The 19,044-nt window shown below is 39.5% G+C and overlaps 1 protein-coding gene across 1 annotated transcript in view; it reads right to left on the bottom strand.

Annotated features, from left to right (window-relative positions):
* Positions 1-1,868: 1,868 nt before the first annotated feature.
* The window catches only part of LOC142488077 (uncharacterized), a 246,643-nt gene continuing 229,467 nt past the window's right edge, over positions 1,869-19,044 (bottom strand). Inside the window, exons 57-68 of the mRNA XM_075588452.1 lie at positions 17,520-17,764; positions 16,963-17,239; positions 14,872-15,014; positions 14,213-14,489; positions 12,073-12,215; positions 11,414-11,690; positions 9,367-9,516; positions 8,715-8,990; positions 6,684-6,817; positions 6,016-6,310; positions 2,430-2,674; positions 1,869-2,149 (exon numbers count right to left, since the gene is read on the bottom strand). Coding sequence (XP_075444567.1) covers positions 1,869-2,149; positions 2,430-2,674; positions 6,016-6,310; positions 6,684-6,817; positions 8,715-8,990; positions 9,367-9,516; positions 11,414-11,690; positions 12,073-12,215; positions 14,213-14,489; positions 14,872-15,014; positions 16,963-17,239; positions 17,520-17,764 — 2,743 coding nt within the window. The remainder of the gene's footprint in view (positions 2,150-2,429; positions 2,675-6,015; positions 6,311-6,683; positions 6,818-8,714; positions 8,991-9,366; positions 9,517-11,413; positions 11,691-12,072; positions 12,216-14,212; positions 14,490-14,871; positions 15,015-16,962; positions 17,240-17,519; positions 17,765-19,044) is intronic.

Here is a 19,044-nt window from a genome sequence, read left to right as displayed (position 1 = left end):
ATTATTACTGCCTGTCTGTAAGCATATTATTACCGCCTGTCTGTATGCATATTATTACCACCTGTCTGTATGCATATTATTACTGCCTGTCTGTAAGCATATTATTACCGCCTGTCTGTATGCATATTATTACCGCCTGTCTGTATGCATATTATTACTGCCTGTCTGTATGCATATTTTTACCGCCTGTCTGTATGCATATTATTACCGCCTGTCTGTATGCATATTATTACTGCCTCTCTGTATGCATATTATTACCGCCTGTCTGTATGCATATTATTACTGCAGCCTGTCTGTATGCATATTATTACCACCTGTCTGTATACATATTATTACTGCCTGTCTGTATGCATATTATTACCGCCTATCTGTATGCATATTATTACCGCCTGTCTGTATGCATATTATTACCGCCTGTCTGTATGCATATTATTACTGCAGCCTGTCTGTATGCATATTATTACCACCTGTCTGTATGCATATTATTACTGCAGCCTGTCTGTATGCATATTATTACCACCTGTCTGTATACATATTATTACTGCCTGTCTGTATGCATATTATTACCGCCTATCTGTATGCATATTATTACCGCCTGTCTGTATGCATATTATTACCGCCTGTCTGTATGCATATTATTACTGCAGCCTGTCTGTATGCATATTATTACCACCTGTCTGTATGCATATTATTACTGCCTGTCTGTATGCATATTATTACCGCCTGTCTGTATGCATATTATTACTGCCTGTCTGTATGCATATTATTACCGCCTGTCTGTATGCATATTATTACCGCCTGTCTGTATGCATATTATTACCGCCTGTCTGTATGCATATTATTACTGCCTGTCTGTATGCATATTACTACCGCCTGTCTGTATGCATATTATTACTGCAGCCTGTCTGTGTGCATATTATTACCGCATGTCTGTATGCATATTATTACCACCTGTCTGTATGCATATTATTACCGCCTGTCTGTATGCATATTATTACCGCCTGTCTGTATGCATATTATTACCGCCTGTCTGAATGCATATTATTACTGCCTGTCTGTATGCATATTATTACGCCTGTCTGTATGCATATTATTACTGCAGCCTGTCTGTATGCATATTATTACTGCAGCCTGTCTGTATGCATATTAGTACTGCAGCCTGCGGGATATGTGGCATTTTCTATAACAAACTCTGCACAGTTTGATTCTTTAGCTAGAACAGTAATTAGTCGATTTCTGTACATGGAAGGTTTTTCTCTGTCTGTGTAATGGCGCTGTGATCACTGTGTGTAGCGGGTGGCAAAGGAGATAACCTGTATTAATATTTCTATTACCAATAAATCTTTATCTTCATGGAGCCAATATATAGTTACATAGTAGATGAGTTTGAAAAAAGACATACTTTTTGTCCATCAAGTTCAACCTATGCTAGATTTACACGACAGATACTTTATCCAATATCTGTATTTACAGTATATTGATCCAGAGGGAGGCAAACAAAAAACCCCAGTGACATCATCTAATGATATTTCATAAGGGGAAAAAAAATCCCTTCCTGACTTCAAATTTTGGCAATCAGATTACTCACTGGATCAACATCCTTCCCATGTTTACTTATTTGGTATATCCCTGTATACCTTTCCTTTCTAATAAGATGTCCAACTTTTTTTTGAACAAATCTATTGTATCCGCCATCACAGTCTCCATGGGTAATGAATTCCACATTGTAACTGCCCTTACTGTAAAGAACCCTTTCATTTGTTGCTGGTGAAATCTCCTTTCCTCCAACCTTTAGGGATGAACCTGTGTCCTTTGTACTGCTCTTGGGATGAATAGAAAGTAGGACAAAGGAAGGAGCATGCTGGTACTCACACAGGGTTCTTGTTGTCTGCAGAGTTTCCGACACGGACTTCGGCCCCTTTCAGACGCTCAGGGCAGCAGTCCTGCCTGTTCGCTATAACAATTGTATCTATCTTATTGCTCTGCTTCATGTCCAGCTTCCACCAGGGATCTTTCTCATTGTTCGTGTGGGTGCAGGTTTGTGTAGAGAATAAACCGTTCTTGTTGCCATCAATAGCTTTGTCAGCAGTAGCAAATGGGATGTAATTGGAGCTTTGACTGGCTTCTCCCAATCTTGCTAAATTTGGCGCTAAAACGAAAACAGGTTATTTTAGACTGGTAACTATTCCAACAGAAGACAGGCACACACACAAAATACACACTGAGCTGGGACTGATGTAGTAGCTTCATTGGTAAAGGACTTCAATTATTTTGTCCACAGCCCGGGAAACCCTTTTAATGATGGAATTCCATCTCTGCTGGATTCTTTTTATATGCAGAAAGAGGCCGTGTCGAGATTAGGAGTGGAAGGATTGTAAATGGGCGCTCATGTTTAGAATAGAGGTTTACCAAATGTGAATAACATATACCTTTTTTGTTGCCATCAATAGCTTGATCAGCAGTAATAGCATATGGAAAACCGATGTGATTGGAGCTTTGTTTGGCTTCTCCCAATCTTGCTATATTTGTGCTTGGTGTAACCCCATAGACTTCGACTTCACACAGGGTGAGATACTCTGAGCGTCCAGGAATAACCACACTGACATAACGACCCTCCATCCCCTTGCAGAAAAGAGTAATTATGGGTTTGGAAATGTCGTTGATGGATCCACATCTGTAGAAGAAGGAAAGAACAGGATATGTAACGAACAGAAACAAATATTTGATGTTACAAAGACATATAAAAGAAAGATAACTGAACTAATTCTAGAAATATATGTGTAGCGGTCATGTAAAATGGCTACAGTCATCTCTCCTGCTGACAGTAAGGCCTGGTAAGTTGTGGGCATGCCAGCAGTAATTATGGAGGTTTGCCCTCACACCCTGGTGGGGTGCCCTGTGTATGGATGGGAGTGGTCACATGCTCTGACTCCATGGTTAGTGATGTCAGAGGTGTGTCAGCTTCCAGAGTGTACACAAGGCACAGCACTGTGTCTAAGAGTTAGTCCTGCGAGAGTTCTAGTTCAAGTTCTAGTCCTAGCCTCAGTTACTGGAAAGTTCTGGTTATGTTATAGTCACTGAAGAGGCGACTGTGTCCAGGGACCTGGCACAGGGCAGTGATCCCTGCGGGGATAGGGAATCCCTATCTAAGGAGAGATACACCTTTTAAAGGGAGGCACTGACTGATCATGAGTGGCTAGATATCTACTGCGAGGGGCAGCTAGCCCACTCAGGCAATAAAGATGTTCTCAATCACAAACCCTCTCGTGTACATGTGTGTGAATGTACAGAGAGGAGCACCACGGAGGAGTTCCTCGCCAGGACCATCCCCAAGTGACCGAAGGGACCCTGATGAGGTGGAGGCGCTGCACTGGAACTAGGTAGGACTCAGCACACTACCTCAGCTGCCTGTCTGGACGGGTCCTCCCCAAACACCATCATGCGGGAGACTCAGGAGTCCTGTTGCCAACAGGTGCACCACCAGACACTACCACACTGTAATGGGGGCCGGTTAGATCACAGGGGCCAATGTGAGATTGGGTGGGTCAGGCCGGGCCAGAAATACCGTTACATATGTATGTACAGAACTGTATGCATGTATGTATATATGCATTCAGGTTTTTTCTTTGCTATGTTTATATGTCTTATCATATTAGTCATTTCTCCTTCTCTATTTATTTTTAGCCTTTAAGATCTTCTCTATACAGTAAGTCTCAAAAGAATACTGTAGGTGCTGCAGATAAATCCTTGGGAGAGTCTGCAGTGAAGTGCTAAATGTTGATCTGCAAAATCGTAATTATATCAAGAGTGACCATTCTTTTGATATTCCTTTCCAGCTGTCCCCTAGCGTACCCGATAACATACTCTATGTTTCCCGATGTTGCTCACCCTGAGGAATAGGCTCTGCAGCCTCTAAGTCCATTTTCCTGTGTCCCCCCTCACATTGTCCACCCCCTGCTGCACAGAGATCTTCAGCCTGTGTTATTGGGTATATAGTGAGGTGACATCGCACGTCACTAAACGCGTGCGAAACGCGTAGAGCGTAGCCCTCAACGTGACATCCTGAGGGAGACAGTCTCCAGCTGATGCTCCGGTGGCGCCAAGTGTTCCGTCAAACCGGAAGTGACGTATCGGCATCCAGTCTGCAGCACAGGACAGATACCGGGGGAGAAGACAGACGTGCAGGAGGTCCACGAGGTCGCGACTCGGCGTTCCAACTCTAACCTGTTACCCACGCCTGTTTTACCTGGTATCTTGTAAGCCTTAAATTTTACCATTTGCGGATAAATTTTATTTTGGCTTTTTAACCTTGGCTCTGTTGTCTCTCTTCTGGGATATCGTTCTCCCTAACTATATGCTGTTTATGGACCATAATCCTTGATCCAGCACTCTGTTGCTCCTTGGAGCCCTACCATTTAATGTATTATGTGTGTAGGCAGTATACACTATGGTATTTTTTTTAATATATTTTTTCAGGTACTGACGCTCCCCTGTTTTCATATTATTACCGCCTGTCTGTATGCATATTATTACCACCTGTCTGTATGCATATTATTACTGCCTGTCTGTATGCATATTATTACCGCCTGTCTGTATGCATATTATTACTGCCTGTCTGTATGCATATTATTACTGCCTGTCTGTATGCATATTATTACTGCCTGTCTGTATACATATTATTACCGCCTGTCTGTATGCATATTATTACCGCCTGTCTGTATGCATATTATTACTGCCCGTCTGTATGCATATTATTACCGCCTGTCTGTGTGCATATTATTACCTCCTGTCTGTATGCATATTATTACCACCTGTCTGTATGCATATTATTACCACCTGTCTGTATGCATATTATTACTGCCTGTCTGTATGCATATTATTACCGCCTGTCTGTGTGCATATTATTACCGCCTCTCTGTGTGCATATTATTACCGCCTGTCTGTGTGCATATTATTACCGCCTGTCTGTATGCATATTATTACCGCCTGTCTGTATGCATATTATTACCGTCTGTCTGTATGCATATTATTACTGCAGCCTGTCTGTATGCATATTATTACTGCAGCCTGTCTGTATGCATATTATTACTGCAGCCTGTCTGTATGCATATTATTACCGCCTGTCTGTATGCATATTATTACCGCCTGTCTGTATGCATATTATTACCGCCTGTCTGTATGCATATTATTACTGCCTGTCTGTATGCATATTATTACCGCCTGTCTGTATGCATATTATTACTGCAGCCTGTCTGTATGCATATTATTACTGCAGCCTGTCTGTATGCATATTAGTACTGCAGCCTGTGGGATATGTGGCATTTTCTATAACAAACTCTGCACAGTTATTCTTTTGCTTGAACAGTAATTAGTCGATTTCTGTACATGGAAGGGTTATCTCTGTCTGTGTAATGGCGCTGTGATCACTGTGTGTAGCTGGTGGCAAAGGAGATAACCTGTATTAATATTTCTATTACCAATAAATCTTTATCTTCATGGAGCCAATATATAGTTACATAGTAGATGAGTTTGAAAAAAGACATACTTTTTGTCCATCAAGTTCAACCTATGCTAGATTTACACGACAGATACTTTATCCAATATCTGTATTTACAGTATATTGATCCAGAGGGAGGCAAACAAAAAACCCCCAGTGACATCATCTAATGATATTTCATAAGGAGAAAAAAAATCCCTTCCTGACTCCAAATTTTGGCAATCAGATTACTCACTGGATCAACATCCTTCCCGTGTTTACTTATTTGGTATATCCCTGTATACATTTCCTTTCTAAAAAGATGTCTAATTTTTTTTGAACAAATCTATTGTATCCGCCATCACTGTCTCCATGAGTAATGATTTCCACACTGTAACTGCCCTTACTGTAAAGAACCCTTTCATTTGTTGCTGGTGAAATCTCCTTTCCTCCAACCTTTAGGGATGAACCTGTGTCCTTTGTACTGCTCTTGGGATGAATAGAAAGTAGGACAAAGGAAGGAGCATGCTGGTACTCACACAGGGTTCTTGTTGTCTGCAGAGTTTCCGACACGGACCTCGGCCCCTTTCAGACGCTCAGGGCAGCAGTCCTGCCTGTTCATTATAACAATTGTATCTATCTTATAGCTCTGCTTCAAGTCCAGTCTCCACCAGGGATCTTTCTCATTGTTCGTGTGGGTGCAGGTTTGTGTAGAGAATACACCGTTCTTGTTGCCATCAATAGCTTTGTCAGCAGTAGCAAATGTGATGTAATTGGAGCTTTGACTGGCTTCTCCCAATCTTGCTAAATTTGGCGCTAAAACGAAAACAGGTTATTTTAGACTGGTAACTATTCCAACAGAAGACAGGCACACACACAAAATACACACTGAGCTGGGACTGATGTAGTAGCTTCATTGGTAAAGGACTTCAATTATTTTGTCCACAGCCCGGGAAACCCTTTTAATGATGGAATTCCATCTCTGCGGAATTCTTTTTATATGCAGAAAGAGGCCGTGTCGAGATTAGGAGTGGAAGGATTGTAAATGGGCGCTCATGTTTAGAATAGAGGTTTACCAAATGTGAATAACATATACCTTTTTTGTTGCCATCAATAGCTTGATCAGCAGTAATAGCATATGGAAAACCGATGTGATTGGAGCTTTGTTTGGCTTCTCCCAATCTTGCTATATTTGTGCTTGGTGTAACCCCATAGATTTCCACTTCACACAGGGTGAGATACTCTGAGCGTCCAGGAATAACCACACTGACATAACGACCCTCCATCCCCTTGCAGAAAAGAGTAATTATGGGTTTGGAAATGTCGTTGATGGTTTCACATCTGGAGAAGAAGGAAAGAACAGGATATGTAACGAACAGAAACAAATATTTGATGTTACAAAGACATATAAAAGAAAGATAACTGAACTAATTCTAGAAATATATGTATGTACAGAACTGTATGTATATATGTATGTGTGTATATATGCATTCAGGTTTTTTCTTTGCTATGTGTATATGTCTTATCATATTAGTCATTTCTCCTTCTCTATTTCTTTTTAGCCTTTAAGATCTTCTCTATACAGTAAGTCTCAAAAGAATACTGTAGGTGCTGCAGATAAATCCTTGGGAAAGGCTGCAGTGAGGTGCTAAATGTTGATCTGCAAAATCATAATTATATCAAGAGTGACCATTCTTTTGATATTCCTTTCCAGTTGTTCTAGCGCACCCGATAACATACTCTATGTTTCCCGATGTTGCCCATTTCCTATCGAAATTTACCACCTGTCTGTATGCATATTATTACTGCCTGTCTGTATGCATATTATTATCGCCTGTCTGTATGCATATTATTACCGCCTGTCTGTATGCATATTATTACTGCCTGTCTGTATACATATTATTACCGCCTGTCTGTATGCATATTATTACTGCAGCCCGTCTGTATGCATATTATTACTGCCTCTCTGTATGCATATTATTACTGCCTGTCTATATGCATATTATTACTGCCTGTCTGTATGCATATTATTACCGCCCGTCTGTATGCATATTATTACCACCTGTCTGTATACATATTATTACTGCCTGTCTGTATGCATATTATTACTGCAGCCTGTCTGTATGCATATTATTACCGCCTGTCTGTATGCATATTATTACCGCCTGTCTGTATGCATATTATTACCGCCTGTCTGTATGCATATTATTACCGCCTGTCTGTATGCATATTATTACTGCCTGTCTGTATGCATATTATTACCGCCTGTCTGTATGTCATATTATTACTTCCTGTCTGTATGCATATTACTACCGCCTGTCTGTATGCATATTATTACTGCAGCCTGTCTGTATGCATATTATTACCGCCTGTCTGTGTGCATATTATTACCGCCTGTCTGTATGCATATTATTACCACCTGTCTGTATGCATATTATTACCGCCTGTCTGTATGCATATTATTACTGCAGCCTGTCTGTATGCATATTATTACTGCAGCCTGTCTGTATGCATATTAGTACTGCAGCCTGTGGGATATGTGGCATTTTCTATAACAAACTCTGCACAGTTATTCTTTTGCTTGAACAGTAATTAGTCGATTTCTGTACATGGAAGGGTTATCTCTGTCTGTGTAATGGCGCTGTGATCACTGTGTGTAGCTGGTGGCAAAGGAGATAACCTGTATTAATATTTCTATTACCAATAAATCTTTATCTTCATGGAGCCAGTATATAGTTACATAGTAGATGAGTTTGAAAAAAGACATACTTTTTGTCCATCAAGTTCAACCTATGCTAGATTTACACGACAGATACTTTATCCAATATCTGTATTTACAGTATATTGATCCAGAGGGAGGCAAACAAAAAACCCCAGTGACATCATCTAATGATATTTCATAAGGAGAAAAAAAATCTCTTCCTGACTCCAAATTTTGGCAATCAGATTACTCACTGGATCAACATCCTTCCCGTGTTTACTTATTTGGTATATCCCTGTATACATTTCCTTTCTAAAAAGATGTCTAATTTTTTTTGAACAAATCTATTGTATCCGCCATCACTGTCTCCATGGGTAATGATTTCCACACTGTAACTGCCCTTACTGTAAAGAACCCTTTCATTTGTTGCTGGTGAAATCTCCTTTCCTCCAACCTTTAGGGATGAACCTGTGTCCTTTGTACTGTTCTTGGGATGAATAGAAAGTAGGATAAAGGAAGGAGCATGCTGGTACTCACACAGGGTTCTTGTTGTCTGCAGAGTTTCCGACACGGACCTCGGCCCCTTTCAGACGCTCAGGGCAGCAGTCCTGCCTGTTCGTTATAACAATTGTATTTATCTTATAACTCTGCTTCAGATCCAGATTCCACCAGGGATCTTTCTCATTGTTCGTGTGGGTGCAGGTTTGTGTAGAGAATAAACCGTTCTTGTTGCCATCAATAGCTTTGTCAGCAGTAGCAAATGGGATGTAATTGGAGCTTTGACTGGCTTCTCCCAATCTTGCTAAATTTGGCGCTAAAACGAAAACAGGTTATTTTAGACTGGTAACTATTCCAACAGAAGACAGGCACACACACAAAATACACACTGAGCTGGGACTGATGTAGTAGCTTCATTGGTAAAGGACTTCAATTATTTTGTCCACAGCCCGGGAAACCCTTTTAATGATGGAATTCCATCTCTGCGGAATTCTTTTTATATGCAGAAAGAGGCCGTGTCGAGATTAGGAGTGGAAGGATTGTAAATGGGCGCTCATGTTTAGAATAGAGGTTTACCAAATGTGAATAACATATACCTTTTTTGTTGCCATCAATAGCTTGATCAGCAGTAATAGCATATGGAAAACCGATGTGATTGGAGCTTTGTTTGGCTTCTCCCAATCTTGCTATATTTGTGCTTGGTGTAACCCCATAGATTTCCACTTCACACAGGGTGAGATACTCTGAGCGTCCAGGAATAACCACACTGACATAACGACCCTCCATCCCCTTGCAGAAAAGAGTAATTATGGGTTTGGAAATGTCGTTGATGGTTTCACATCTGGAGAAGAAGGAAAGAACAGGATATGTAACGAACAGAAACAAATATTTGATGTTACAAAGACATATAAAAGAAAGATAACTGAACTAATTCTAGAAATATATGTATGTACAGAACTGTATGTATATATGTATGTATGTATATATGCATTCAGGTTTTTTCTTTGCTATGTGTATATGTCTTATCATATTAGTCATTTCTCCTTCTCTATTTCTTTTTAGCCTTTAAGATCTTCTCTATACAGTAAGTCTCAAAAGAATACTGTAGGTGCTGCAGATAAATCCTTGGGAAAGGCTGCAGTGAGGTGCTAAATGTTGATCTGCAAAATCATAATTATATCAAGAGTGACCATTCTTTTGATATTCCTTTCCAGTTGTTCTAGCGCACCCGATAACATACTCTATGTTTCCCGATGTTGCCCATTTCCTATCGAAATTTACCACCTGTCTGTATGCATATTATTACTGCCTGTCTGTATGCATATTATTATCGCCTGTCTGTATGCATATTATTACCGCCTGTCTGTATGCATATTATTACTGCCTGTCTGTATACATATTATTACCGCCTGTCTGTATGCATATTATTACTGCAGCCCGTCTGTATGCATATTATTACTGCCTCTCTGTATGCATATTATTACTGCCTGTCTATATGCATATTATTACTGCCTGTCTGTATGCATATTATTACCGCCCGTCTGTATGCATATTATTACCACCTGTCTGTATACATATTATTACTGCCTGTCTGTATGCATATTATTACTGCAGCCTGTCTGTATGCATATTATTACCGCCTGTCTGTATGCATATTATTACCGCCTGTCTGTATGCATATTATTACCGCCTGTCTGTATGCATATTATTACCGCCTGTCTGTATGCATATTATTACTGCCTGTCTGTATGCATATTATTACCGCCTGTCTGTATGTCATATTATTACTTCCTGTCTGTATGCATATTACTACCGCCTGTCTGTATGCATATTATTACTGCAGCCTGTCTGTATGCATATTATTACCGCCTGTCTGTGTGCATATTATTACCGCCTGTCTGTATGCATATTATTACCACCTGTCTGTATGCATATTATTACCGCCTGTCTGTATGCATATTATTACTGCAGCCTGTCTGTATGCATATTATTACTGCAGCCTGTCTGTATGCATATTAGTACTGCAGCCTGTGGGATATGTGGCATTTTCTATAACAAACTCTGCACAGTTATTCTTTTGCTTGAACAGTAATTAGTCGATTTCTGTACATGGAAGGGTTATCTCTGTCTGTGTAATGGCGCTGTGATCACTGTGTGTAGCTGATGGCAAAGGAGATAACCTGTATTAATATTTCTATTACCAATAAATCTTTATCTTCATGGAGCCAGTATATAGTTACATAGTAGATGAGTTTGAAAAAAGACATACTTTTTGTCCATCAAGTTCAACCTATGCTAGATTTACACGACAGATACTTTATCCAATATCTGTATTTACAGTATATTGATCCAGAGGGAGGCAAACAAAAAACCCCAGTGACATCATCTAATGATATTTCATAAGGAGAAAAAAAATCCCTTCCTGACTCCAAATTTTGGCAATCAGATTACTCACTGGATCAAAATCCTTCCCGTGTTTACTTATTTGGTATATCCCTGTATACCTTTCCTTTCTAATAAGATGTCCAACTTTTTTTGAACAAATCTATTGTATCCGCCATCACAGTCTCCATGGGTAATGAATTCCACACTGTAACTGCCCTTACTGTAAAGAACCCTTTCATTTGTTGCTGGTGAAATCTCCTTTCCTCCAACCTTTAGGGATGAACCTGTGTCCTTTGTACTGTTCTTGGGATGAATAGAAAGTAGGATAAAGGAAGGAGCATGCTGGTACTCACACAGGGTTCTTGTTGTCTGCAGAGTTTCCGACACGGACCTCGGCCCCTTTCAGACGCTCAGGGCAGCAGTCCTGCCTGTTCGTTATAACAATTGTATTTATCTTATAACTCTGCTTCAGATCCAGATTCCACCAGGGATCTTTCTCATTGTTCGTGTGGGTGCAGGTTTGTGTAGAGAATAAACCGTTCTTGTTGCCATCAATAGCTTTGTCAGCAGTAGCAAATGGGATGTAATTGGAGCTTTGACTGGCTTCTCCCAATCTTGCTAAATTTGGCGCTAAAACGAAAACAGGTTATTTTAGACTGGTAACTATTCCAACAGAAGACAGGCACACACACAAAATACACACTGAGCTGGGACTGATGTAGTAGCTTCATTGGTAAAGGACTTCAATTATTTTGTCCACAGCCCGGGAAACCCTTTTAATGATGGAATTCCATCTCTGCGGAATTCTTTTTATATGCAGAAAGAGGCCGTGTCGAGATTAGGAGTGGAAGGATTGTAAATGGGCGCTCATGTTTAGAATAGAGGTTTACCAAATGTGAATAACATATACCTTTTTTGTTGCCATCAATAGCTTGATCAGCAGTAATAGCATATGGAAAACCGATGTGATTGGAGCTTTGTTTGGCTTCTCCCAATCTTGCTATATTTGTGCTTGGTGTAACCCCATAGATTTCCACTTCACACAGGGTGAGATACTCTGAGCGTCCAGGAATAACCACACTGACATAACGACCCTCCATCCCCTTGCAGAAAAGAGTAATTATGGGTTTGGAAATGTCGTTGATGGTTTCACATCTGGAGAAGAAGGAAAGAACAGGATATGTAACGAACAGAAACAAATATTTGATGTTACAAAGACATATAAAAGAAAGATAACTGAACTAATTCTAGAAATATATGTATGTACAGAACTGTATGTATATATGTATGTATGTATATATGCATTCAGGTTTTTTCTTTGCTATGTGTATATGTCTTATCATATTAGTCATTTCTCCTTCTCTATTTCTTTTTAGCCTTTAAGATCTTCTCTATACAGTAAGTCTCAAAAGAATACTGTAGGTGCTGCAGATAAATCCTTGGGAAAGGCTGCAGTGAGGTGCTAAATGTTGATCTGCAAAATCATAATTATATCAAGAGTGACCATTCTTTTGATATTCCTTTCCAGTTGTCCTCTAGCGCACCCGATAACATACTCTATGTTTCCCGATGTTGCCCATTTCCTATCGAAATTTACCACCTGTCTGTATGCATATTATTACTGCCTGTCTGTATGCATATTATTATCGCCTGTCTGTATGCATATTATTACCGCCTGTCTGTATGCATATTATTACCGCCCGTCTGTATGCATATTATTACCACCTGTCTGTATACATATTATTACTGCCTGTCTGTATACATATTATTACCGCCTGTCTGTATGCATATTATTACTGCCTGTCTGTATGCATATTATTACTGCCTCTCTGTATGCATATTATTACTGCCTGTCTATATGCATATTATTACTGCCTGTCTGTATGCATATTATTACCGCCCGTCTGTATGCATATTATTACCACCTGTCTGTATACATATTATTACTGCCTGTCTGTATGCATATTATTACTGCCTGTCTGTATGCATATTATTACCGCCTGTCTGTATGCATATTATTACTGCAGCCTGTCTGTATGCATATTATTACCGCCTGTCTGTATGCATATTATTACCGCCTGTCTGTATGCATATTATTACCGCCTGTCTGTATGCATATTATTACCGCCTGTCTGTATGCATATTATTACTGCCTGTCTGTATGCATATTATTACCGCCTGTCTGTATGTCATATTATTACTTCCTGTCTGTATGCATATTACTACCGCCTGTCTGTATGCATATTATTACTGCAGCCTGTCTGTATGCATATTATTACCGCCTGTCTGTGTGCATATTATTACCGCCTGTCTGTATACATATTATTACCACCTGTCTGTATGCATATTATTACCGCCTGTCTGTATGCATATTATTACTGCAGCCTGTCTGTATGCATATTATTACTGCAGCCTGTCTGTATGCATATTAGTACTGCAGCCTGTGGGATATGTGGCATTTTCTATAACAAACTCTGCACAGTTATTCTTTTGCTTGAACAGTAATTAGTCGATTTCTGTACATGGAAGGGTTATCTCTGTCTGTGTAATGGCGCTGTGATCACTGTGTGTAGCTGGTGGCAAAGGAGATAACCTGTATTAATATTTCTATTACCAATAAATCTTTATCTTCATGGAGCCAGTATATAGTTACATAGTAGATGAGTTTGAAAAAAGACATACTTTTTGTCCATCAAGTTCAACCTATGCTAGATTTACACGACAGATACTTTATCCAATATCTGTATTTACAGTATATTGATCCAGAGGGAGGCAAACAAAAAACCCCAGTGACATCATCTAATGATATTTCATAAGGGGAAAAAAAAATCCCTTACTGACTCCAAATTTTGGCAATCAGATTACTCACTGGATCAACATTCTTCCCGTGTTTACTTATTTGGTATATCCCTGTATACATTTCCTTTCTAAAAAGATGTCTAATTTTTTTTGAACAAATCTATTGTATCCGCCATCACTGTCTCCGTGGGTAATGATTTCCACACTGTAACTGCCCTTACTGTAAAGAACCCTTTCATTTGTTGCTGGTGAAATCTCCTTTCCTCCAACCTTTAGGGATGAACCTGTGTCCTTTGTACTGTTCTTGGGATGAATAGAAAGTAGGATAAAGGAAGGAGCATGCTGGTACTCACACAGGGTTCTTGTTGTCTGCAGAGTTTCCGACACGGACCTCGGCCCCTTTCAGGCGCTCAGGGCAGCAGTCCTGCCTGTTCGTTATAACAATTGTATTTATCTTATAACTCTGCTTCAGATCCAGATTCCACCAGGGATCTTTCTCATTGTTCGTGTGGGTGCAGGTTTGTGTAGAGAATAAACCGTTCTTATTGCCATCAATAGCTTTGTCAGCAGTAGCAAATGGGATGTAATTGGAGCTTTGACTGGCTTCTCCCAATCTTGCTAAATTTGGCGCTAAAACGAAAACAGGTTATTTTAGACTGGTAACTATTCCAACAGAAGACAGGCACACACACAAAATACACACTGAGCTGGGACTGATGTAGTAGCTTCATTGGTAAAGGACTTCAATTATTTTGTCCACAGCCCGGGAAACCCTTTTAATGATGGAATTCCATCTCTGCGGAATTCTTTTTATATGCAGAAAGAGGCTGTGTCGAGATTAGGAGTGGAAGGATTGTAAATGGGCGCTCATGTTTAGAATAGAGGTTTACCAAATGTGAATAACATATACCTTTTTTGTTGCCATCAATAGCTTGATCAGCAGTAATAGCATATGGAAAACCGATGTGATTGGAGCTTTGTTTGGCTTCTCCCAATCTTGCTATATTTGTGCTTGGTGTAACCCCATAGATTTCCACTTCACACAGGGTGAGATACTCTGAGCGTCCAGGAATAACCACACTGACATAACGACCCTCCATCCCCTTGCAGAAAAGAGTAATTATGGGTTTGGAAATGTCGTTGATGGTTTCACATCTGGAGAAGAAGGAAAGAACAGGATATGTAACGAACAGAAACAAATATTTGATGTTACAAAGACATATAAAAGAAAGATAACTGAACTAATTCTAGAAATATATGTATGTACAGAACTGTATGTATATATGTATGTATGTATATATGCATTCAGGTTTTTTCTTTGCTATGTGTATATGTCTTATCATATTAGTCATTTCTCCTTCTCTATTTCTTTTTAGCCTTTAAGATCTTCTCTATACAGTAAGTCTCAAAAGAATACTGTAGGTGCTGCAGATAAATCCTTGGGAAAGGCTGCAGTGAGGTGCTAAAAGTTGATCTGCAAAATCATAATTATATCAAGAGTGACCATTCTTTTGATATTCCTTTCCAGTTGTCCTCTAGCGCACCCGATAACATACTCTATGTTTCCCGATGTTGCCCATTTCCTATCGAAATTTACCACCTGTCTGTATGCATATTATTACTGCCTGTCTGTATGCATATTATTATCGCCTGTCTGTATGCATATTATTACCGCCTGTCTGTATGCATATTATTACTGCCTGTCTGTATACATATTATTACCGCCTGTCTGTATGCATATTATTACTGCAGCCCGTCTGTATGCATATTATTACTGCCTCTCTGTATGCATATTATTACTGCCTGTCTATATGCATATTATTACTGCCTGTCTGTATGCATATTATTACCGCCCGTCTGTATGCATATTATTACCACCTGTCTGTATACATATTATTACTGCCTGTCTGTATGCATATTATTACTGCCTGTCTGTATGCATATTATTACCGCCTGTCTGTATGCATATTATTACTGCAGCCTGTCTGTATGCATATTATTACCGCCTGTCTGTATGCATATTATTACCGCCTGTCTGTATGCATATTATTACCGCCTGTCTGTATGCATATTATTACCGCCTGTCTGTATGCATATTATTACTGCCTGTCTGTATGCATATTATTACCGCCTGTCTGTATGCATATTATTACTTCCTGTCTGTATGCATATTACTACCGCCTGTCTGTATGCATATTATTACTGCCTGTCTGTATGCATATTATTACCGCCTGTCTGTGTGCATATTATTACCGCCTGTCTGTATGCATATTATTACCACCTGTCTGTATGCATATTATTACCGCCTGTCTGTATGCATATTATTACTGCAGCCTGTCTGTATGCATATTATTACTGCAGCCTGTCTGTATGCATATTAGTACTGCAGCCTGCGGGATATGTGGCATTTTCTATAACAAACTCTGCACAGTTTGATTCTTTAGCTAGAACAGTAATTAGTCGATTTCTGTACATGGAAGGGTTATCTCTGTCTGTGTAATGGCGCTGTGATCACTGTGTGTAGCTGGTGGCAAAGGAGATAACCTGTATTAATATTTCTATTACCAATAAATCTTTATCTTCATGGAGCCAGTATATAGTTACATAGTAGATGAGTTTGAAAAAAGACATACTTTTTGTCCATCAAGTTCAACCTATGCTAGATTTACACGACAGATACTTTATCCAATATCTGTATTTACAGTATATTGATCCAGAGGGAGGCAAACAAAAACCCCCAGTGACATCATCTAATGATATTTCATAAGGGGAAAAAAAAATCCCTTACTGACTCCAAATTTTGGCAATCAGATTACTCACTGGATCAACATCCTTCCCGTGTTTACTTATTTGGTATATCCCTGTATACATTTCCTTTCTAAAAAGATGTCTAATTTTTTTTGAACAAATCTATTGTATCCGCCATCACTGTCTCCATGGGTAATGATTTCCACACTGTAACTGCCCTTACTGTAAAGAACCCTTTCATTTGTTGCTGGTGAAATCTCCTTTCCTCCAACCTTTAGGGATGAACCTGTGTCCTTTGTACTGTTCTTGGGATGAATAGAAAGTAGGACAAAGGAAGGAGCATGCTGGTACTCACACAGGGTTCTTGTTGTCTGCAGAGTTTCCGACACGGACCTCGGCCCCTTTCAGACGCTCAGGGCAGCAGTCCTGCCTGTTCGTTATAACAATTGTATCTATCTTATAACTCTGCTTCAGATCCAGATTCCACCAGGGATCTTTCTCATTGTTCGTGTGGGTGCAGGTTTGTGTAGAGAATAAACCGTTCTTGTTGCCATCAATAGCTTTGTCAGCAGTAGCAAATGTGATGTAATTGGAGCTTTGACTGGCTTCTCCCAATCTTGCTAAATTTGGCGCTAAAACGAAAACAGGTTATTTTAGACTGGTAACTATTCCAACAGAAGACAGGCACACACACAAAATACACACTGAGCTGGGACTGATGTAGTAGCTTCATTGGTAAAGGACTTCAATTATTTTGTCCACAGCCCGGGAAACCCTTTTAATGATGGAATTCCATCTCTGCGGAATTCTTTTTATATGCAGAAAGAGGCCGTGTCGAGATTAGGAGTGGAAGGATTGTAAATGGGCGCTCATGTTTAGAATAGAGGTTTACCAAATGTGAATAACATATACCTTTTTTGTTGCCATCAATAGCTTGATCAGCAGTAATAGCATATGGAAAACCGATGTGATTGGAGCTTTGTTTGGCTTCTCCCAATCTTGCTATATTTGAGCTTGGTGTAACCCCATAGATTTCCACTTCACACAGGGTGAGATACTCTGAGCGTCCAGGAATAACCACACTGACATAACGACCCTCCATCCCCTTGCAGAAAAGAGTAATTATGGGTTTGGAAATGTCGTTGATGGTTTCACATCTGGAGAAGAAGGAAAGAACAGGATATGTAACGAACAGAAACAAATATTTGATGTTACAAAGACATATAAAAGAAAGATAACTGAACTAATTCTAGAAATATATGTATGTACAGAACTGTATGTATATATGTATGTATGTATATATGCATTCAGGTTTTTTCTTTGCTATGTGTATATGTCTTATCATATTAGTCATTTCTCCTTCTCTATTTCTTTTTAGCCTTTAAGATCTTCTCTATACAGTAAGTCTCAAAAGAATACTGTAGGTGCTGCAGATAAATCCTTGGGAAAGGCTGCAGTGAGGTGCTAAATGTTGATCTGCAAAATCATAATTATATCAAGAGTGACCATTCTTTTGATATTCCTTTCCAGTTGTCCTCTAGCGCACCCGATAACATACTCTATGTTTCCCGATGTTGCCCATTTCCTATCGAAATTTACCACCTGTCTGTATGCATATTATTACTGCCTGTCTGTATGCATATTATTATCGCCTGTCTGTATGCATATTATTACCGCCTGTCTGTATGCATATTATTACCGCCTGTCTGTATGCATATTATTACTGCCTGTCTGTATACATATTATTACCGCCTGTCTGTATGCATATTATTACTGCAGCCCGTCTGTATGCATATTATTACTGCCTCTCTGTATGCATATTATTACTGCCTGTCTATATGCATATTATTACTGCCTGTCTGTATGCATATTATTACCGCCCGTCTGTATGCATATTATTACCACCTGTCTGTATACATATTATTACTGCCTGTCTGTATGCATATTATTACTGCCTGTCTGTATGCATATTATTACCGCCTGTCTGTATGCATATTATTACTGCAGCCTGTCTGTATGCATATTATTACCGCCTGTCTGTATGCATATTATTACCGCCTGTCTGTATGCATATTATTACCGCCTGTCTGTATGCATATTATTACCGCCTGTCTGTATGCATATTATTACTGCCTGTCTGTATGCATATTATTACCGCCTGTCTGTATGCATATTATTACTTCCTGTCTGTATGCATATTACTACCGCCTGTCTGTATGCATATTATTACTGCAGCCTGTCTGTATGCATATTATTACCGCCTGTCTGTGTGCATATTATTACCGCCTGTCTGTATGCATATTATTACCGCCTGTCTGTATGCATATTATTACTGCCTGTCTGTATGCATATTATTACTACAGCCTGTCTGTATGCATATTATTACCGCCTGTCTGTATGCATATTATTACTGCCTGTCTGTATGCATATTATTACT

Source organism: Ascaphus truei, chromosome 2 (assembly GCF_040206685.1).
Source record: "Ascaphus truei isolate aAscTru1 chromosome 2, aAscTru1.hap1, whole genome shotgun sequence".
NCBI lineage: Eukaryota > Metazoa > Chordata > Amphibia > Anura > Ascaphidae > Ascaphus > Ascaphus truei.
This window is presented reverse-complemented; position numbering and strand designations above follow the sequence as displayed.